The sequence below is a fragment of the Candoia aspera genome, chromosome 2, assembly GCF_035149785.1.
Source record: "Candoia aspera isolate rCanAsp1 chromosome 2, rCanAsp1.hap2, whole genome shotgun sequence".
NCBI lineage: Eukaryota > Metazoa > Chordata > Lepidosauria > Squamata > Boidae > Candoia > Candoia aspera.
In genome coordinates, this window is record NC_086154.1 from 178,128,100 (window position 1) to 178,151,054 (window position 22,955).

At 40.8% G+C, this 22,955-nt stretch overlaps 1 protein-coding gene across 2 annotated transcripts; it reads left to right on the forward strand.

Annotated features, from left to right (window-relative positions):
• The first annotated feature begins 3,777 nt into the window (after positions 1 to 3,777).
• On the forward strand, positions 3,778 to 13,986 carry INIP (INTS3 and NABP interacting protein). Of its 2 annotated transcripts, none has more exons than XM_063294961.1 (5): positions 3,778 to 3,918; positions 6,750 to 6,834; positions 8,912 to 9,014; positions 11,112 to 11,202; positions 13,418 to 13,986. In XM_063294961.1, the coding sequence occupies exons 2-5, from the start codon at positions 6,810 to 6,812 to the stop codon at positions 13,511 to 13,513; spliced, it is 315 nt and encodes a 104-aa protein (XP_063151031.1). In that variant the 5' UTR covers positions 3,778 to 3,918; positions 6,750 to 6,809; the 3' UTR covers positions 13,514 to 13,986. The 2 variants fall into 2 exon arrangements, with proteins under 2 accessions (XP_063151031.1, XP_063151032.1); XM_063294962.1 differs by having other exon boundaries at positions 6,756 to 6,834.
• The last annotated feature ends 8,969 nt before the right edge of the window (positions 13,987 to 22,955 follow it).

A 22,955-nucleotide genomic window follows, 5' to 3' on the forward strand; every position in this document is an offset into this window, starting at 1 on the left:
CTTTTTCTATCACTGAAAAATACCACTCCCTTAGAAGCAGTGTTCTTCAATTTGCCTGTTTTTCTTCTTGATTGTTTTCTTTCAAACTAAGAACATTTTTAATGCATTAAGAGGTCTGATCAATTCCTCCCCTCTCAACTTAGCCACAGTGGCCGGGACCCTCAGTGGAACACCAAAGAAAACTGAATTAAACTTCCTGTCTTTTGCATAGCTTTCAAAAGTGCTATGGCAATGAAGGTCATTTTAGTTTTGCTTTTCAAAACTGATTCCTTAAAACAGAACAGAAACTAGTGATTGTCAGAGATCACAAGTCCCCAGCCAGTTATTCTTAATAAAGTTTGAGGCATCTCCATCGCAGGCAATAGACACAGATAGTAGATATTATTTTAAAAAATAGCAGAAATCTAGGACAAACTCTTCCAATGAGTTTAAAATTTAGTAATAAAGCCAATTCTTCAGATTCATCTGATTTAATCCCACTATTTTAAATGGGCTTAAATCGAAACACAGTGACTGGATTAGTAAAACAGTGGAAGGTTGACAGACCTATTCCTCACTAAAAAATACACTAACCAGCTTCATGTATTAAGTTATGGATTGCTTAACTATAATTGGTTAAACAAATCCAAAATGCTAAGGTTCAAATAACACATTAAGTTATAAGCAAAAATTCATATTTTGGTTTAAGATGACCCAACCTCTGCATGGAAAGAGATTGCAGTACAAATGAGGAAAATTACACCCATTTCAATAATTCCACTGAAACTTATAAAAGATAACTAAAAGCCTATTTTAAGTACTTTTATACCTGTGCTGAAAAAGGTCAGAAGCCACTGGTCTGATATGCTTTTTTGCTTATTCCTGCACCGTTTTAGCCTTTCCTGTTTCTTTTTTTTAGACTTGTATTCTATCGGTCTTATATTCTGCATTATGTGTCTCAATTATATCTTGAACAATTAATAATGATGATAAAAAAATAAAAAAGATAAAAGGTAACTAAAAGCTAGGATTGCCAACGACTTCACCAGATGGACAACACCGAAATCAGATTGACTACATCCTTTGCAGCCAAAGGTGGCGGACATCTATAGTCGGTAAAAACAAGACCTGGAGCTGACTGTAGTTCCGATCATGAACTTCTTATTGCACAATTTAGGATCAGACTAAAGAGATTAGGGAAGACCCACAGATCAGCTAGATATGAGCTCACTAATATTCCTAAGGAATATGCAGTGGAGGTGAAGAATAGATTTAAGGGACTGGACTTAGTAGACAGGGTCCCGGAAGAACTATGGACAGAAGTTCGCAACATTGTTCAGCAGGTGCAACAAAATACATCCCAAAGAAAGAGAAAACCAAGAAGGCAAAATGGCTGTCTGCTGAGACACTAGAAGTAGCCCAACAAAGAAGGAAAGCAAAAGGCAACAGTGATAGGGGGAGATATGCCCAATTAAATGCAAAATTCCAGAGGTTAGCCAGAAGAGATAAGGAATGATTTTTAAACAAGCAATGTGTGGAAGTGGAAGAAGACAATAGAATAGGAAGGACAAGAGACCTCTTCCAGAAAATTAGAAACATCGGAAGTAAGTTCCAGGCAAAAATGGGTATGATCAAAAACAAAGATGGCAAGGATCTAACAGAAGAAGAAGAGATCAAGAAAAGGTGGCAAGAATATACGGAAGACCTGTATAGGAAGGATAACAATATTGGGGATAGCTTTGACAGTGTGGTCAGTGAGCTAGAGCCAGACATCCTGAAGAGTAAGGTTGAATGGGCCTTAAGAAGCATTGCTAAGAACAAGGCAGCAGGAGACGACGGCATCCCAGCTGAACTGTTCAAAATCTTGCAAGATGATGCTGTCAAGTTAATGCATGCTATATGCCAGCAAATTTGGAAAACACAAGAATGGCCATCAGATTGGAAAAAATCAACTTATATCCCCATACCAAAAAAGGGAAACACTAAAGAATGTTCAAACTATCGAACAGTGGCACTCATTTCACATGCCAGTAAGGTAATGCTCAAGATCCCGCAAGGTAGACTTCAGCAATTCATGGAGCGAGAATTGACAGATGTACAAGCTGGGTTTAGAAAAGGCAGAGGAACTAGGGACCAACTTGCCAATATCCGCTGGATAATGGAAAAAGCCAGGGAGTTTCAGAAAAACTTCTATTTCTGTTTTCTTGACTATTCTAAAGCCTTTGACTGTGTGGACCATAACAAATTGTGGCAAGTCCTTAGTGGTATGGGGATACCAAGTCATCTTGTCTGCCTCCTGAAGAATCTGCATAATGACCAAGTAGTAACAGTAAGAACAGACCACGGAACAACAGACTGGTTTAAGATTGGGAAAGGAGTACGGCAGGGCTGTATACACTCACCCTACCTATTCAAATTGTATGCAGAACACATCATGCGACATGCTGGGCTTGAGGAATCCAAGGCTGGAGTTAAAATCACTGGAAGAAACATTAACAATCTCAGATATGCAGATGATACCACTTTGATGGCTGAAAGCAAAGAGGAACTGAGGAGCCTTATGATGAAGGTGAAAGAAGAAAGTGCAAAAGCTGGCTTGCAGCTAAACCTCAAAAAAACCAAGACTATGGCAACCAGCTTGATTGATAACTGGCAAATAGAGGGAGAAAATGTAGCAGCAGTAAAAGACTTTGTATTTCTAGGTGCGAAGATTACTGCAGATGCTGACTGCAGTCAGGAAATCAGAAGACACTTAATCCTTGGGAGAAGAGCAATGACAAATCTCGATAAAATAGTTAAGAGCAGAGACCTCACACTGACAACAAAGGTCCGCATAGTTAAAGCAATGGTGTTCCCCGTAGTAACATATGGCTGCGAGAGCTGGACCATAAGGAAGGCTGAGAGAAGGAAGATAGATGCTTTGGAACTGTGGTGTTGGAGGAAAATTCTGAGAGTGCCTTGGACTGCAAGAAGATCAAACCAGTCCATACTCCAGGAAATAAAGCCAGACTGCTCACTTGAGGGAATGATATTCAAGGCAAAACTGAAATACTTTGGCCACACAATGAGAAGACAGGACACCCTGGAGAAGATGCTGATGCTAGGGAGAGTGGAAGGCAAAAGGAAGAGGGGCCGACCAAGGGCAAGGTGGATGGATGTTATTCTAGAGGTGACAGACTCGTCCCTGGGGGAGCTGACAACCGACAGGAAGCTCTGGCGTGGGCTGGTCCATGAAGTTGCTAAGAGTCGGAAGCGACTAAGCGAATAAACAACAACAGGATTGCCAACACAATACTATACAATTAACACACTAAAATACATTAAAATTATTAATACTATAGACCAGTGTTTCTCAACCTCAACAATTTTTAAGGTGCGTGGACTTCAACTCCCAGAATTGCCCAGCCAGCATGTTGGCTGGGGAATTCTGGGAGTTGAAGTCCACATATGTGAAAGTTGCCAAGTTTGAAAAACACTGCCATAGATTATAGTACTTGAGGTCCTTCAACCTTCACCGTTGCTCATTTTTTTCGGGGTTGCTTGGGACTGCAAGCCAGAGACGCCATTTAGAAAACTCATCTCAGGCTGCAGTCAGCGGTGCACTGAAGACTGCGCTCCCCTCAGAGGCGAAAAGCTCTCGCTTCGCTTGCTGCCAGGCAATCCACGACTCCTCTCCAAAACCAAACCCTCAGAAGCAGCCATCGGGCTTCACGCTACATGTTTTAAGTCGTCAGCCTTCTTAGGACCAATAGGAAGGGACTGCACGCGGCGCGCTCGTGTGACGCCACAAGAAGGCGAGTAGCTCGCGCATTCATTGGGAAATCCGGTCCGGAGGGAAGATTCTAAACGGGGAGGCGGCAGGAGAGTCCATCTGGGCAGGTGGAGGAGGGGGATATACAACGAAGGCGAGAGATGGACGGTGGCCCAGCAGCATCAACGGTGAGGATGGGCGTTGCAGCCGTCAGCTATTTTGATTGAACTGGGATAAGGCTTTTTATTGTTTTAATCGTCCCCCCGCCTTCCTCTATTCGGATGTTTTTAAAAGCCCATCGGGCTAAGGCGAAAGGAAGCCCCAGTCGCTTCTGCTCCGGGGCACAGAAGATGGAGGGCATGGGATTAACAAGGAGGGAGGGGGGCCGGCAAGTGTAGGAAATGCCAGCCACGGAAGAATAGACCCTTAGATCATGCATTTTGGAAGCCGTGTAGAGTGATGTTGGACCCCGGAAGAAATCTGGCGTTCTGCCTGTGCAAAAGATGGCAGGCGTCCTTTTTGATTAAAGAATCTGGACCGTCATATAGCTGTTAAAAAGATGCATGCAAGTTTCTCTGTTCCACAGCTCTATCCTTCCTTTCTCAGCTTTGACTGAGATGTATTCAGATAGGATTTCTGGGCAGGCTTCCTGAGTTATTGAATCCCTGCGTGATAGAATGGAAAAAAAAAAGTTCCCTATTGGTTTTTTATTGGCTTTTAAGCATGCTGGAAATGTCTTTGGCTCTTGAAGATTTGATAGCAAATCACCTTTCTGGACTGTGCCTTTCTTCATTAACATAAATAAAGGATAATGTTACATCTCAGTCAGACCTCTGGGCTCCTAGCATAACTAGCCTGCTCTAAAACAACTCTCTGGCCCTCCAGAAACACAGAAAAGGCTGAAAGTTTCACCCCCATTGTTTCTGATGATGTTCTTTCCCCCATAGCTTTCCAAGTCATTTATTTTTAAGTGCAGCATTTTCTGGCAGAAAGCTGCCCATCCCTAAATAAGGCTATTAATACAATTTAAATATATTTGCCTGTGCTGCAATTTAATTATATGTGCTTTAATAAAATACTGATAGGATTCAAAGCGAATGTATTATTTAATAACTTTTTTACTTTTAGAAGGGAAAGTAATCTTGAATACATTTATTTTTTACAGTAATTGTATGCCACCTACTCATGTCCCAGTTTAAGATATAAATACATGCAGTTATCTTGGAATAAAAAATGTTGGCTCGTGATTACCTTAAAATGGAAAGCCCCTGGAAGCCCATGAGATAGACAGGGATAAAAGTTACTATCTAATTTTCTTCCTGCAGATATTTAAATGTAACTAGCTTCTGGAATTTGAGGCATCATGAGTCTTTGATAAATGCCTTGGCCTTGTTTTGTAATCTTGCCATGAGAAATTGATATTGTGGAATAATCTTAATTTGAAGATAGCAGGGAAGTCCTGGCCCCAAAGAGATCAGTACTTTAAATCAATTGATTCATAGTGGTTATTTTAACAGAGACTGCATGGCTTACCTTTAGCATCTCCTTGGCAGTGTATACAGTTAAGACATGTTGACAAAACAATATGGTCCAGATGCATCTTTAAGAGATGCTATCTTTGAAGTGAAACCAACAATTCAATATTATATGAAACTCAAGAATAAGATGAAGATTAGCATTAGCAATATATTAAATGTGGAATGAAGACTTGGACTATCCAAATGGAAAATCAGTAGGTCCAAGTGTTAACAAATTGTGCCACCTTGCTGAGAACTCTCTTTCAGTTAAACAGTCACCTACTGATGAAGGTTTGGACTTAATGCTAAAATACAGTTAATTGCAAGTGAAAACTTACAATCTCTTTTTTCAGTATAAGCCTGAAGTGTGCTATAACCCAATTAACTCATTTCATATGACTTCTGATTTGGCCCAGTAGATGACGTTGATCAAGCTCCTTGTTTCTTAGAAAATAGATGACAAGTCTGGATATTTGGAGCTGCAGGTTCCATGACGTTTACTGTAGTTATTTTTATCTTTTCTTTAAAAAATTCCAAGTGGCTTGATGTCAGCCCTTCAAGATAGTCCAGACCAGGAAACCAAAAGCATGAGTCCTAACACTACCTTTATTTTAAGGTTACAGTAACAGAGTCTTGCAAGTCTGAAGGCACTTCCCGCCTCCCCTGCCTTTACATTCCAGAGAATGAGGGAGGGTCCCTTCTGAGATGCTTTCTCCACCCCCATCCCTCCTTTGGACTCAGCTTTCTTTTATCAGACCCTTGTCTAGGCTGTGGCCCTTCCTCTTGTCTCTCAAGGTTATTCTCACAGCCCATTACTCTTAATAATCAATGAAATGTTTGAAATTAACAAACTAAGAAAAAACGTGTTAAGGCTACCAGAACTTTTTTTTTTTAAATACAGGACATTATAGTAAAAAGTTAGTGTGAATGCATTCCAAATACAGCCCATGCCTAATCTGAGGGGAGGAGGGATGTCTGTTAAAATTAGATGTTACTTTATGCATGCAAAAATTGTACAAATATTGTCCAAACTAATTGAACAAACAGTGAATGCACTGCTCAGGATAAAATTCATTAAGAAATTCAGATCTTCTTCATTACATCTGAAGTCTGTAAAATCAAGGAAGAAACTGTTTATTCCTTGTGGCTCTGCAACTAACTAACTAAGCTATGCAACTATAAAACTCCTGCCCAAGATTTGTTTAAGAGTGAATGTGTACTGAGTTTTCTATTTTGAGATCTGTTTATTCTTTCCTGGTTGCACTTCACTAATCACTGAGTTTATCCAAAAACAAACCATGAGTTTATGTTAGCCATTTAGTATGCCTTAATATAATAGGAAAGCACAGTATATGTTTGCTATAGAATAGCTGTGTTTTTCAAAATATTCTTCAAAACTGGGAACTTCCTAAAAAAAAGAAGATTGCTGTATTATAGCATATTAGTAATTATAGAGTTGCATGCCTTTATGATCAAATATTAATTTACGTCCATTGTTATAGATTTAGGTGTAAATACAAATTGTAGCTGCTTTTCAAAAATTTAAGGGGGAAACAAGGAAGATGACATCAAACCCATCTGGACAAGGTAAATGTTAACTCTGAGTAATCTTGACTTCTCTCTCTGTGGCTATTGCAAACAGGACACTTTTTCCTGAGGTTTTGTGTGGATTAACATTAACAAAAAAAAAAATCCCAGCTTCATTCCAAAATGATACAATTGGCATTAATGTATTGTGACAGGAAAGGGCGAACAGTTGGCGTTCCCTGGACTCCCTTTTTTTTGAGATCCCTAGGATCACTCCCACTTAAAGTACACCAAAAAGTACTTATTGATGATTTGATTTGATTTGGATTCCAGGCCAACTTTGGTTGACTCCCAGCATAAACAAAATTGAATAAAAATAAAATAGAAAATAGAAAAGTTAGAGAACAAGATGGCCTATCTGGCCAACACCACCAAAACTCATACAGACATATTTAAGAAGGGGTCCCACCAGCATTGCCCAGGATCTTGGAGAACATCCATCAGGGAGGGAGCCACCTAGACTGCAGGAGGAACTTCATTCTGGAGGCCAGGCACTGCAACAAGGAAGGCAGCTTCCTGGGTTCCAAACAATGTCACTGTTTAATTGAGGGGACCCAAAGTGCACCAGCCCTATCCACTGGGCAGACACCACTGGAGGTAGAGGGTCTGTCAAATAATTGGGCCCTATGCCATTGAGGCATGCCCATCACTGCCCTCAGCTCTGCATTCTGGACCACTTGATGCTTCTGAATGGTCTTCAAGGGCAGCCTCATGTATAACATGTTGCAATAGCCAAGCCATGAGGTAACTAGGGCATGAGTGACTGTCTGAAGGACTGGTACCCCAGGTGGAGCTGTGCAAAAGCTTTCTGATTTTTCTGCAATCAGAAAATAGGAGCCTTAAAAAACGGTGTCCTAAGCCTTACCATCCACCCAACTCCAGAAAAAAATAATTGTCTAAAACAAATCTTGAAAAATTAGTTCTACATACTTGTATGACATCACCACCCTGCAGCCTTAGATTGCTGAAATATAACCTTCCATCCCACCACCCCCAAGTCACAAACTTTTACTTACTTACCCTACCCTTACCATGCTCCTTTTTATCTGGTAAGTTGAGAGGAAAATGATATTTAGGTAGGATAAGAAAATCCTACAGTCCAAGAGCTATTTTCTTACAACTTTTCTGAACACACAAATTGACCTATTATCTTTCATCTTCTCTGACATGAATTTTGTGAAGTTAATTTTCTTTCAAATACATTGAATATATTATATACAGAGTTTTTTTATTGGAATGATTTATAGGCAGTTTTTGCCGCAACGTTATAGCATGCATTTTTTTCAAAATGTTTTTGCATAATGTCCTTTAAAATTGACTCATTAAATTTTCTGACCCTATTGCAGAGTTTTCAAATTGGTCTTCACAAAGAGATAGTTCTCTTGGGAAAAGTTTTCAGACACAGTTTTATTTATCATTTAAATCACTGGTCCTAAAGCGGAGCCTTAAACCAAAGGGCGTCCATTGTCTGCAAGTATGGATTTCTCCAAGGACTCCCTATTCATAAATCACTCTGTATTACTATGCCACTGTAATTATTAAAGGCAAGTAAAATATCATATTTTAATAATTCACAAGAACTTTAATGAGTAAAATGAATTTTCCTTAATTGTTACTGAACATTATGGGTAAATATGTCCTTAGAAAATAAAGGAGAATTGGCTTGTTGATTGCAATTCCAAAAAGCACAATTAAATCATTATAAAAGGTGTACCCTCCCTCTAGGATTGCGTTGCTGAGAAACTTCATGCTCAGGTGTTCACAGCAGAGGGAAGTATGCTGTAGTGCAGATATAGTTCTGACAATGGCTTCTAAGAGCAACCAGACTCAAGATAACAAGCTTCTTTTAACAATACTGCCCATTTCGTTTTGTTACAAAGCTATTTAATGCTATAAGAGAAAAAAAAGGGGTAGTAATACATACCCATCAAGGATGGTGCATGTTTGCTTTCAAGATGAGTAAGTTCCTTTGTCTTCCTGAAAGGTCATTTTTGGGAGGCTTTAAGCCAGTGAGGCACTGAGTGGTTAAAAGAAAGAACACACCACTCTGGCGTTTACATTCCTCTAATTTTTCCAGGCTTTCAGAATAAAAACAGGGTTGCAATTTTGGCTGAGCTAGACAAGGAGAAGAGAAAGCTGCTGATGCAAAACCAGTCTTCCACAAATCATCCGGGAGCCAGGTAGGTTATGCTTAAAAGCTTGTCTCTGGGACCACATGATCCTATGTTCTGAGCATAGCAGTACATAGGGACAATTAATGCCCCCCCTGCCCTGTAAGAATTGGGGGCAGACTTGTTTCTAGCAAGCCTCTAGATGTACCCTGGGCTTGTGTATTCCAACTCATCTTTGTCCTTTCCAATGGAGGGGGAAAATATTGAAACTTTGAAATGTCAGTTTTTACATTTGCGCACACATGCGCACACACACACACACATACATAGACAATATACAAAACACACGTTTGCCTCACTAATATTATCAGAGATAACATAGACATTAAACTCTGTCCTAAATAGTAATTTAGTAATGGTAATCCCAAGATTGAAAAGTATGTATTTTATATGCAAATTTCCCAAGACTGAAAAGTAGGCAGGATCTACTTGGAAGGAGGCAGGAAACAGGAGTTGCTAGGGGTCTTGGAAGTACTGTAGTGAGGTCAGGGCATTGTAATGGAGTTTTGAAAGCCTAGAAGAGCCCTTCTCTACTTTAACTTGTACATAACCCAATCAAGGAGTTGAGTTTCTCTCTCTTGCTTTCAACTTTCCTAGGACTGAGATATCTTTTTTTAATGGCTCCATGTTCTCCTGACATTACATCACACAGGACAACGTAAATAAAAACTGAGAGGGCTTGGAGCACCAGTTAATCAAACTCCAATAAAAGAACCTCAATACCGTCAATCTAGAACCTATCAGAACCATATAACTATATTGTGTGTGTTTTTGTCCAGCACTTTTCACAGGGACAGATTCCAAATGGGGAACCGAGTTCTTATGAAGTAGGAAAAAATGAAGCTATGCTTTTGAAATATTTAAAGAAAGAAAACAGATTTTTTTTAAAAAAAACAATTTGTTCTCTTTCTTGCATTACTTGTTTTATGTATCTGATCGGATTTCTGAACTTTTGAGTTTTGACCAAAATACATTCTATTTCTCAGAGGACTAGTGACAAAAATAGCTCATCACTGAAAGCTTTCTAGCTAGCTAGCTAGCTAGCTAGCTATTTATGAATGAATGAATGAATGAATGAATGAATGAATGAATGAATGAATGAATGAATGAATGAATGAATGATCCATGTTAGGTATCCAGTTTTCAGGGTAAGTGGAGCAGGGGGTGGTTAGCTTGCAATCTGATTACTCTGCTAGCTGTCTTAAGCAAATACAACCGCTTGGATTATACTTTCCTTGTTTCAGGCTCCCATAGAGAACAAATAAGTATCATTTTTCTCTGCACCTTTTCCCACAAAAGTGGTACAGTCTGATAAAGATGGTGGAGTCTTTGGGGTGTTATCTTTGCTCCCTCTCCTGGGTGTTGAATTTTACCTTGATAGTTTCAAGTGGAGCTTGGATCAGAAGGAAAACAAAGATCAACAGTTAACTTATTTTCCTCTTTGGTGTGTTTGGAAGGCTGGGGAATTCTGGGAGCTGAATTCCACACATCTTCAAGCTGCCAAGGTTGAGAAACACTGGTTTAAACTAAAATTTAATTAATAGCATTATGTTAGTACAGTCACGTTTTTCAACATGCTGGCTACATAGAGGCTTTGCTGGGCTCCATCTCAATGGGAAACTCTTTTCCTGCATACAGTGTTCTGCAGCCACTCTACCAAACATATGAACTCCCCATCATGAAGACTATGGACCCTGGCTAGTGCTGTTGTTTTATTCAGGTATAGCAGAGGCGAGTCACTGGGTGGCACTGTGAGAAAGGAAAAACATGCTGCATGGGGGAGAGGAGGGGGCTAGGATCCACTCTCCCGCATGTCTTCCAGCTGACTTGCTTTTGGTTTACACCCAGGCATGGTTTTCCTTTATGTTTGATCTTACATGCCATCACTGGAGTGCATCTTCCATAGTAGTACTGATCATCCTGTCTGGGCAGGTTAGATTTCTCCTGAATATTAAACCTTCTCTTTTAAAGGAGAAACCACCACGAAAGTTTTGACTCCGGGATACCCATCCCAGCCACCACAAACGTTTGCATGGATCCTGTGCTCCTTGTCATCTCCATTGCCTTGGTGTGACCTGGCTCTTTTCCTCCCTCTGTTATTTACAGCATCTCTTTAGCTAGATCTTCCCTTAATAAGGATTTTCGGGATCACGCCGAGCAGCAGCACATAGCAGCACAGCAGAAGGCTGCTTTACAGGTTGGTTCTCCTGGTCAGGGTGGAGCTGAAGGGGCTAGGTTGCAGCTTCACAGAGGTTGGTGGTTTCGGTAGCTCAGAAGCAGTGGTTCCCGAGGGTTCTTCTTGTTTTTAAAAGAGAAGGGAGGGGGAAAGGTAGACCTCATGAGGCAGGCATGGGATGCTTTTATTTATCTTAGTTAACACAGTAACTGAAGGCTCTCTGAGCTGAAGTGGCTATTTTTATTGTACAGACATATGAGATGAGTTGGGAAGATACCAGAACAGGACTCTTGTCTTGGGGGCCTTTTCCAACCAGAAAGCCTTGACATCCAGGAAGCTGCAGGGTAGTGAAGAGATGAGTTACAGGATTTATTTAGATTTATAATTTAGATTTATAAAGGCTGCCAGTTTCAGCCCAGACTCTGGACGGTGTATAATTACAATACCTAAAAAAGCAGTTAATTCCCTAAAGGTAATAGAAGAAATAGCATACCATAATCAAGCCATATTATACACTATTGGGCATACCATCAAACTATCCCAGAGCTTGGGGGGAAAGCCAAGTTTTTACAAATCTTCTAAAAATGTGCAGTGTTGGGATGGATCACCTCTGAGGAGATGCTATTCCAAGGGGCAGGTGCTGCGATCAAGAAGACATACTTCCTAGGTCCCATTTGATGACATTGCTTAAGAGAGAGGACACAGGGCATCCCTGCTCTGTCAGATCTTCACGGGATGGGCAGAAATGGTGGGAAAGAGTCCTTCAGAATGCAGAATGGAACTCGGGACCCTTCACCATCTTGCACAATAAGGCAAGCTGAGAAATGCTGTCAGGAGAAATTTGACAGCACTTGAAAATGAGGCAGGAGGGAGGAGATTTGGGGGAATTTGAAAGTTAAACAAGGCAAAATATTAGTTCTGCCATATGTATTGTGACTTTGGACATGCCCATCTCTTCCTGGATCCAAACATCCAGTGATCTCATGCAGCAGGGTAAAAGCTTGCAGAGTGTGAGGTGCACAAAGTTTGGAGGGTGGTAGAAGACAGAATTTAGGAAAGAAAAATATTCTTACATTTCTGTTAATGATAGTCAATCTTTTTTCTATTGGGGGTTACTTGAGGCTGTCCAACAAGTCCCATAACCAATGTGGGATGTTAACCCCAATCTTCTGATCTTTATGTACACTTTTCAGACTGCTGTACCCAACCATCTTTCAGACATTTATTGCAATTCCTGTTTCAGTTTTTCTGAAACTGTGTGGCCAGCTTTTTAAAAATGGAAAGCTAACCTTTTTAGGATTCTAAGCTTGTATCTGTACTTCTGCACAATGGCTTAGGTGATGACCTTTGCCAGTGCCCCAACCCATGGGAACAATACTCAGCTCAGGTGTTGTGACATGCTTTACATCCAGAAGATACAAACAGGCCAAAACAATTGCACCAGAATCCACACGGGCTTAAGAGTAATATCAAACTCTATTCATCCTGTGCCTTGGAACGTATGGGCTACATCCATTGTTGCATGATGGATTTCTACATGTGAACCAAAAGTTCCCCTTCTCCTCTCTCTCGCAGCCCTACTATGTGCACCACAGAACTGCTGCAGAAAGTTTCTTAATCTTCCAGAGCAGATTTCAGAGAGGAAGATAAGGGTAGATGCAGGAAGGAGAGAAATCAGATCCACCAGCAGTGTGTGTTCCACTAATGGACAGGCACAATTGAATTGAATTACTTTTAGGAATGAAAGTTCCCGTGCCCTGCAAACGCTTAGAGACTTCTTGAATACAAAATTAATGCCCTGATAAATTTTGGTGATGTAAGAAAAGTAGGAATTATGTCTGCTCATTCGGTGTCATATCATCTCTTGTTTTAGATGTGCAAATGTCTAGCCACTGAATGTCATGCTAGAATTCAAGCCATATTGGGAGGTTAACCCCGCCCAAAAAGCTCCTAAAGAATTTCATTAGCAAGTGGACAAATGGCCACTGAGGAACATGCTCCTCTCAGCTTTGAATGACCAATTCTGACTGGGACTAAGCTCTGGCTGAAATTCTGTTCCCTGTTAAATCAAAGTGATCAAAGTGTGTGTGAAAGCTTTTGATACTGAAATTTGCAGCTGAATAATTTTGAAAGGGTTGTTTAGTGGGGTCCTTTAGCTGGGATGGTAGTGGGGATGCAATTTTGTATTTGCTTTATGTGTATAATTTACAAACAAGTATATCTATTCCTCTTCCAGCATGCTCACGCACATTCTTCAGGATACTTTATAACGCAAGACTCAGCTTTTGGAAATCTTATTCTTCCTGTATTACCACGACTAGATGTAGAATAAGAGAAAATTCATGGAACAAAAAACATCTGGATTCTTCTAGTCTACTTTTCCAACTTTCAGGCAATCATTTGTGAGAAGAACTGAAAACTGTTCAAAATGGCTTTGATTTTGGGTTCCTAATATTTTGTTTTTAGGAGACAATGCAAAATGTATTCTTGAAATTCCTTGGTTTTATTCTTCCATTACATGTGCATTGGCATTTTTTAAGAATTCATTTTCATTTTCTAGCACACAAGAATAAGGCTTTAAATCAGTAAAGGGGGCGGGGGGGTGCAATGTCTCCATAACAGAAAGATCTCTAGCAATGTCTTACTACCCATTTATTAAATTGATTATGCCCAAGTCTTACTGGTGAGCTTCGATAGTTCCTAATACTGTAAAACATAGAACGTTGGAGTTTACAAATTCAAAGAGAAACAACCATGTGCATGGGACAGATGTATCAAATAAAGTTAACGTTTAATTTAACATAACTGATTAGTTGAACTCTTCTCAAAGGCTTCCACCACAAGGCAGAATCACACAGAAAAGCGAACAATCACAACAGAAAGACAGGTGCAAAAAGACTATATGATAGCCCAAACCAAAATGACTTAATCTCATGAGGTTCTGGCAGTATGATCACTGGGGATTTTCCAAAAGATTAAGTTGAAAGTACCGATTTCCACTAGACAATGTTCACCTAATTGTACATAACTGGCAGATGGTACAGCCTCAGTTGTGCAAGTCTCACAGACGGAATCTGGCATTTGTTTCCTTTCCATCTTTTCCTCCCACTGAGCAAAACTACATGTACAAACAAGACTGAGAGTTCCAAAAGGAAAGATGGTCTTAGCAACTGGGGAAATACTACTGGCTGAATTATTGCTTATCATGTACCTCTTAAGAAAAAAAACCCAACAGCATACACAGGAGACAGATGGTGTCATTCTGATGTAGTTGTCTCACATCTGTTTTATCTTGCACATTTGCTGGTTATACACAAAGTTAAGACTGTATTTAACCTTATCCAACCTCTTGGCTTCCCAGCATCCCCTCTTATAGATGGGCCAGCAATGGAGGACAGCGATCAGAAGTAGATTTATGGGAGGCATAGGACACAGATGTGCTATTGAAGCACCTTCTGTTTCCTCAACTGCATGTGGAAACCACTATTACCAAAAGTGTTGATTGACAGGCATACACAAGTGAATATGTAGTAGTTCTTAAGTTAGCAGCATAAATTTGTACACCAAGGGTTCATAAATGTTTTGCCATCACACCTCCCTTTAGTGTAATCTTAATGTACACACCTCGCCTAAAAATCCAAACACCAAAATGAACACAAATGAACAATGAAAATACAATGAAACTTTGGGAAAGGTGGGTTTACTGTAACAATGTAACTAAAAGGTTCTTCACACCTCCCCTGGACTCTTGTCTGCACCTCACCAAGGGAGGTTACACGTCACAGTTTAGGAAATCCTGGTGTACACTATACGGTATCAAGTTAGGTAGTGAATGATATCCTCGAAGCCTTCAGTTCCACAGAATAAGCCAGCCAGACTATGAATTTGACCAGAGAGACACAATTTTACCATCCTTTGGTAGGGGGAATTTTGATAAAAGGCACTTCCTGAGAAATCCCAATGCCATTTGTTGAGAGCATTTGTACTTTATTCTTGAGTTTTCGAATAGCTAATATTCTGAGGAAATATTCTAATAGCCTGAGTAAAGACTGTCCCAATTATAATTTGTGAAGTTTCCATTCCCGAATTATTTCTTCTTGATGTGGGAGATGCTTGGGGAAAACTCACTAAAGAGTGCTTAGATGTAGCCACCTAGAGTCACTCTGATTGAGACAGCATACAAGTCAATGAATGGATGATGTATTATGCATTGGCCTGTAACAAAGACTGACTAGATCACTTTGAGAAGTAGTAGTATGATTATTATTAAATCTTTGGTTCGCGAAATCCCAGTTTAATATTAGACTGGAGTAAAAATCCAGGCAGAGAATTTTAAATGGGAAACTGATGGGAAAATCTGCAGCTGAATGGCAGCTAAAGTTGCCAACTACCTACCCAGTCGTCTCTTGAAATGCAAAATTCCTAGGGGGCTGAATCTGCGTCTGTACTGTGAAAAGCACTGATAATACTATATATCAAGCTGTTAAAGGCAAAAGAATAAACCACTTTGGATGAAGGGAAGTTCCTGGCTAGTTGGCAGCTCTTCTGGAATGTGACTTTTGCAGGGATGGCAGTGGAAATAATTCCTAAACGTCTATGTAAATGCACTTTTTATAAATTGGAATATCTTTTCCAAGTTCCATTCTTCACCTAAAATTTAGTGAATGTTGATTCTGGAGATCCTTTTTGGTGGTAGTAACCTGCTTATTGAATACGCTCTTCAACTATTTTTTTCATCTCCCTAGGCATTCTGCTCAATTTGTGAGCTATTTTTTAATGGTAAGTTTGAACCTTTACTCTGCTTTTAATTTGCTCTGCTCCTCTATTTTCCATGTTGTATTAATCATTTAATCATGTAACCTCTGATAGTTTTCCTGCAAGTTTAAAATAAAATAAATGGAGAAAGGCTTTTTTTAAAGTATGTTTCACAGCCTTTGTGTTGGGGGGGGGGGTCCTTCCATTTGCTGGGCATCCAGTACAAGGTGGAAGGAGGCACCTTGAAAAACAAGATAGAAATGCTGTTTCCTGCTTTGAAGCCACGGATCCTCAAGAATTTGGAACTCATCTGTTAGGTACCAAAGGTAGGAAAGTGTAATATGTGCTGCTCATAATTTTCAACAATTGGGTAAGATCAAAATCTCTTAATTCCTTTTCCACTTACCCTGTACTTTGACCTTATCTTTCTCTTTTTACCCTGATTTCTGTGCTTGTGAAACAGAAATAACAAATCCACAGCAGTAATTTTGATCGATAACAACAAAAAGGCTCCCAAACTTTCCAAGGCATAGTAGATTGAAAACACACATTTCCTTGGGGAAGTATTAGCAGGTGATCAGCAGAAAAAACATTTAATTACACAATCAAGTCAATATACTGAACAGCTTAGTAAAGGTAAAGGTTTCCCTTGACGTAAAGTCCAGTCGTGTCCGACTCTAGGGGGCGGTGCTCATCTCCGTTTCAAAGCCTTGGAGTCGGCGTTGTCCATAGGACACTTCCGGGTCATGTGGCCAGCATGACTCACGGAACGCCGTTACCTTCCCGCCGAAGCGGTACCAATTAATCTACTCACATTTGCATGTTTTCGAACTGCTTGGTGAGCAGGAGCTGGGACGAGCAACGGGAGCTCACCCCGCCGCGCGGTTTCGAACCGCCGACCTTCCGATCGGCAGCTCAGCGGTTTAACCCGCAGCGCCACCGCGTCCCGCTACTGAACAGCTTAATATGCTGAAAATACATGGGTGATAATCCTTGAAAAAACAGCACACATTTTCTAGTCTCTGATGTGCTGCTGCCGCCTCTGTTGGGGCCTGATAAGCTGTAGGGCCCACCTGGTTTTTTAAAAGATTTGTTTAAATAATGAATAAATGAAAGGGAAACTAACATGATGTTAAGGCAACTGCTAGCTAGCCTCAATTCCCCTCTATAGCCCAGCTATACTATTACAAAATAAAAATGTCAAGGGGCTGTAGCTACCCAGTCAGTCAGTTTATTACAGTCTTAGACCAGTACAAGCAATGTGTCCGTGAGCGCTCTGTGAGTGCTCATAAATCTATCATAAATAAAATTTAAGACAAAATTAAAATACATTTATAAAACAACCTGACTAGAATCCGTGAGTGAAATCCAAATGGAGCAATCTATGTCTAGGTTATAAAGTAGTATCTAAAATTATACAAACTGTGATAACATCTAAAATTACAAAAATGTGATTCTAATATCTAAAATTTAAGTAAAATGTGATAATATGTAAAGTTACCAAAAAAAAAAGATAATACCTAAGATTACATAGAATACATCTGTCTAGCAGGAACTTGGCCCATCAAAGTCTGGTGGATCTTCCATGCTGCTGCGCAAAACCTAGCCACATGCGCTGTAATAAAAGGCAGTTCATGTCATGAGCACTGATGGAGAGTAGGAGGGGGCCCCTATCCAGGGGGGAAAACGCATGGGTAGTAGCGAGAATTTGAGTTGTCATTCAAAGAGACACAGGACAGACCCGCCTTGACTTTTGGGGTTTATCTGTATGGGTTTTCTCACGCTTCTTCAGTTTGTTAGGATTTTCTGTCTAATGTAGCAGTAATAAAACACTAGAGACCTATTCCTCATCTTGGCGTGGTTCCTGCTTGTTAGGACAGTTCATCTATGAGCAGCATCTGGGCATAGGCCGTGTCTGAGCATCTAGATATCTGCTATATCGGAGAGAGTATAATAAATCTGGTTCAAGTGAGTGTCTCTGTAAAAAGAGCAATGAAGAAGAACACGTTCTGTGGTTTCCACCTCTCCAGAATCACAAGAGCACAGCCTTTCAGTCAATTGTCCTTTTTTATATTTGCCATCCAGTACTGCAGAGGGGGAATTATGACATTGAACAAGAGAGAAAGCTTTTTGATGGCCAGGTGTTTCTAGCAATGACAATATATCTATTGTGTACTGATGACAGGAAGGCTGGGGCCTTCCCTAGATCTGCCTGATGCGCCGTATCCTTTATCCTTTGCTTCAGGGTTTGTTTCACCTGATCATGCTCCATTTTAAGAACCAAGGAGGGAGAGAAGCCCAGATTTAGAAGTTTAGAGTCAACAGCCTTAATCTAGGTAGATTGAAATTTGTCCTGGAGAATTAATGATGGGCCTTAAGGATAAAAGTTAAGTTTTAACTAATGGTTTATGGAAGCAAGACACACACTTGCCTCACCTTTTATACCTGTCTCTGGTTGTAGATGTGCATTTGGGACACAGCAAGGTACCGTATCTGGAGAGCTGCTCTAATGAATTTGGATTATACTCTCTCCAAGGCTGTAAAACAAGAAGCTGGAGGGCCAACCAAAATCCCTCAGAGGAGCTGAAAAGGCTCCTGAAAAAGCTGAAGTGTGGCTGGGACATAATACCCTCCCTTGGAGTGAAAAAAATTAAGAATGGCGTTAGCAGATCTTTGTCCAGTGGCAGCAGCATATTCACAGTAAGCTTTCCTTGAACCAGTGGTATGCATAACTCCTCCTAAATACTTGAAGCGGGTCACCTGTTCTATCCTGGGACCATTAATGCTCCATGAGCAGCACTTTGGCCTTTTGGCAAATCCCATAGTCTTGATTTTCTGATAGTTTATTGCCAGATGATCATTGTCACAGTATTGGGCCAGTGCTCTCAGAGTTCTTTTAAGGCCTATTGGTGTTCTGGAAAGAATTACAGCATCATCTGCATAAAACTGTCAGCACCAGTTCATTTGAGCATTCACACAATAACAGTCAGGAGACCAAGATCCTTTAACTGTTTAATGAAGCCAAATGAATAGTACAGAGGTAAAGCTGCGAATGGAGAGTTCCCGCTCAAACCTACATTTAAAACTACATTCCCTTAACTTGTTCCCTTTCCCGCGAAAGTATGTCACCCTCCCTCCCATCCAGGTGGTGTTTCTGGTGTATCTCTACCAACTGGCCTTGATGTCTGCCATCATAAACGTATAGCCATAATAATACAATTCACACTCCAACTTCACACCCCCTCCTACCCGGCAACAGAGAGTCTACACCATTGATAAGGAAATGATGGAAGATGCTCCGATAAGGGGTTCTGTGAACCCTTTGATTGGAGGGATCTGACAAAAACAGCAGAGCAATGCTGCAATCCCTTAGCTTGGGGGATGGAAATTTGAATTGTTTAGGCATCCCACCATACCATTAATATACAAATTGAAAAGCAGGGGGGCCAAAATGCATCCCCATTTGACCCCCTTTTGAGTTTTAACTGGCTTTGAGAGAAACTGTTGCATATTACACCTGACCTTAAGAGTCATGTTAGCGTGTAGGGCTTGTATTAAGTAGAGAAGCCTGATGTCATGAGTACTGATGGTGAGCAGGAGGGGGCCCCTATCCAGGGGGGAAAACGCATGCGTAGTACTGAGGAGTTAAGCAGCCATTCAAAGAGACACAGAACAGACCTGCCTTGACTTTGGGGTTTATCTGTCTGGGTTTTTCCCACGCTTCTTCAGTTTGTTAGGATTTTCTGTCTAATGTAGCAGTATTAAAACACCAGAGACCTATTCCTTGTCTCAGCGTGGTTCCTGGCTGTTAGGACACCTATGGTGGATTGATGAGGCTTCCCGCTTCTCCCATAGTTTGGTCCTGGATACAGAATCAAAGGCTGCCTTAAGATCTATGAAGACAGCATAAGCAATGCCATGTTGTTGGTTGAATATTTTTCAATCAACTGCTATAAGACCAAGTATTGATCAATGGTGCCTCTACCTTCTCTGAAACCAGCCTGCTCTTCTGCTATCAGATTTTCCTGATCCAGCCAGTTCTTACGTTTATAATAAAGGTGTTTAGCATAAAGTTTGCTGATTGTGTTGAGCAGGCTAATTGGCCTGTAGTTAGCAGGATCATCTTTCCCTTCTTGAAGATTGGAACTATAATTGCCAGGCCCCAATCCTTGGGGGCACATCTGGTGGTGTCAATATAGTTAAAGAGCAATGCCAGGATTGGAGCCCACCACTCTCTGTTGTTCTTCATTAGTTCTGGGGGAATGTCAGCTCCAGGGGTCTTCCCCCTCCTAGGCTGACCAATAAGGAACTTAATTTCTGTCACAGATACTGTGGGCCACTCAGGTAGGTCCTCCATCTTTTGGATTGGGGGCTCACTGGAAGGGTCTTCATACATCCTCTGAAAGTGTAATTCCCAGGCTTCAGGGGGTATATAGGAATCCAGTGGGATAAGATCTCTGGAGACCTGGTGAGATACTAGGTGCCAGAAGAAAGAGGAGTTATTCTTTGCTGCTTGAATAAGTCATTCTCAAGTGATCCTTTTATCTTCCTTCTTCTTGAAGGCCACCAGTTGCTTATACTGCTCTTTAAGGTGAGAAGATGTTCAAGGGCCATTATGTTATTGTCTCATCTCAGAGTTTATAAATATGATAAGCTGAAGTTAGAGCTTTCTTAGTTACAACACAATCCTTATCAAACCATGGCTTTGTTGAGATTGTAGGCCGCTGTCAGCCCTCCCAGGTAAACCAGACAGGAAACACAGCTAGATGAGCTAATTCTACTTTATTGTAAGGCTACATTAACAGAATCTTGCAAGTCTGAAAGTACAAACTTCCCACTCTCCCTATTTACCGCCTGAGTAGTTAGGGTGGGTCCTTCTGAAGTTTCTTTCTCTGGCCATTACTCTGTTGCGGGCTCCTATCTTACCTGATTACTTCCTAGGTGGCATCTCTTCCACCCGTCTTCCAAGACCACCCTCATGTTCCATCACAGTGGCTTAATTGAGAAATTGGGGTTTCAAGCCAAAAAGTGTTCTGGCTTTTGCACTAGAGTTTTGTATAGATCCAGAGGATCATGAGTAAGGTTGGCCAACAAGAGGGCCAATCAATAATTTTGTAGGCTGCCAGTATCCTCTTCATCTTTTGGGTGAGCTGCAAGGTCCATTTGGCAGGACATGTTGCCTGACCTGCTGGAGAAATTGAAGGGATAAAATGAGCCTCCAGATGCATCTGCTGAGTGGGAGGCATCAGATATAGGCAGAGTGGGAGATGATCACCATTCAGATGGGGTAGTACTTTGAAATCCTCCACATGGGGTAGCAGGTTCATAGTAATTAACATGGAGACAATGGTACTTGTTCTAATCCCTGACATAAATGTGAATTCACCTGGATAATCTCCTGTGAGAGGACCATTTCTTATAAGGAGATTGAGCCTATTCACCATTTTTGTGAGGCAGAGTCCAGCATAGTTTGATCTTTTATCTTTGGAGAGACACAAAAAGTGGGTGCAAGCTGAGTTGAAGTTCTGAATGGGTGGATATTGGTGAAATTTGGTGTAGAGTGTATAATCATCAGGGCCCAACTTAGTGTTAAAGTCACCCCCCAGTAGCACCAGATCATTTGGGTACTCCATAAGAAGGTTGCCAACATACTGTTCTAGCTCCATCCATGCAACAATGATTTCAGCTTTTCCTCGTAATGGTGGAAGGTAAACATTGATAACTTCCAATGAGCCAGTAGCCAGACTGAGAAGTAGAACCACAGCCATTTGTTTTAATGGAGGGACAGGTATAGATGATACTCTCAAAGAGGTAAGAGATGAGGATGCCTGAGCTGCCTTTCAGCACCCCCCTCCCGGCCCTCTGCCTGGAGTTGCTTCCATTTTGTATAAGTGGTAACCTTTTTCATTATACCTTAATAATCTTAATCCAAATCATTAAAGATAAATAAAATCAGCCAAACCCTAAAAGCAATCCAGATAAACATTATTTAACTGTTATCCCACTTCAAAATAAACCAAAGCATTTATATATTCCCACAATGTGCAGAGCTCTTCTCTTGAAAATAATCAAACAGAACTGCCCCCTCAAAAATTCCAACTTCTCTTCAGAAAACCTCCCATACATAATGACCCCTTCTTTTTTATAGCATTTCACCAAAAAGTCAGTTTTACTTATTGCTTGCAGATCCCTCTCTCCGTTGAATTTCTCCAACTCCACTATCCAATCTTCATCCAGCATCTCAACAGAAATCCCAATCTCATTCTTAGAAGAAATATTTCTATCACTACCAATCGAAGCAAATATTTGTAGCTCAGGGTTGAACTGTGGAGTCCTTGGTGCTCTCTGAGCCTTGTTTTCTTACAGACGTTTCATTGCCAGACTAGGCAACATCTTCAGTGCGAAGAGGGAGTGGGCTTTGCTCTCAGTTTATATACTGTGGCTTGCCCTGCTTGTGTTGGTGGGGGTGTTGTTCTCTCCTTGGGAGTTCTTTGATTGGGCTGTTGTTTGCTGCTTGGTTGATTGCCTGAGTTCCTTGATTAGGGTGTATTGTGCTGTTTGATGGTTCATCTGGTGTTAATCCTAGTGTTGATTTTTGCATATCTGGGTGTTGATTGCTGGCGAGGGAGTGTACTGGTCTTTTGGCTTTTCTATTGTCTCTTTTGAATGGTATGTAAATGTTGTTTACCTCTATGTGTCTGTTGATGGCCTATTTGCTTCGACTGATACCACATATGGGCGTCAAACGCTCCAGAAAGCATGCAAATGGGAGAAAGCTGCAGGTGGGCAAACTTTGACCAAAGAACAGCTGTTCTTTCTGCATGAATGCCTGCGACAGAATAACCTCCAATCAACTGCACAGCTAGATGGAAGATAGCGCTACAAAGTGGGTGAAAAATGATATGGCTCATGATCATGGACGCCCATTTCACATTAAACAAATATCAACACACCATAGACAACCTGAAAGAACAACTAGAACAAACTATGACTCCTGAACACATCAACATGCTGACAAC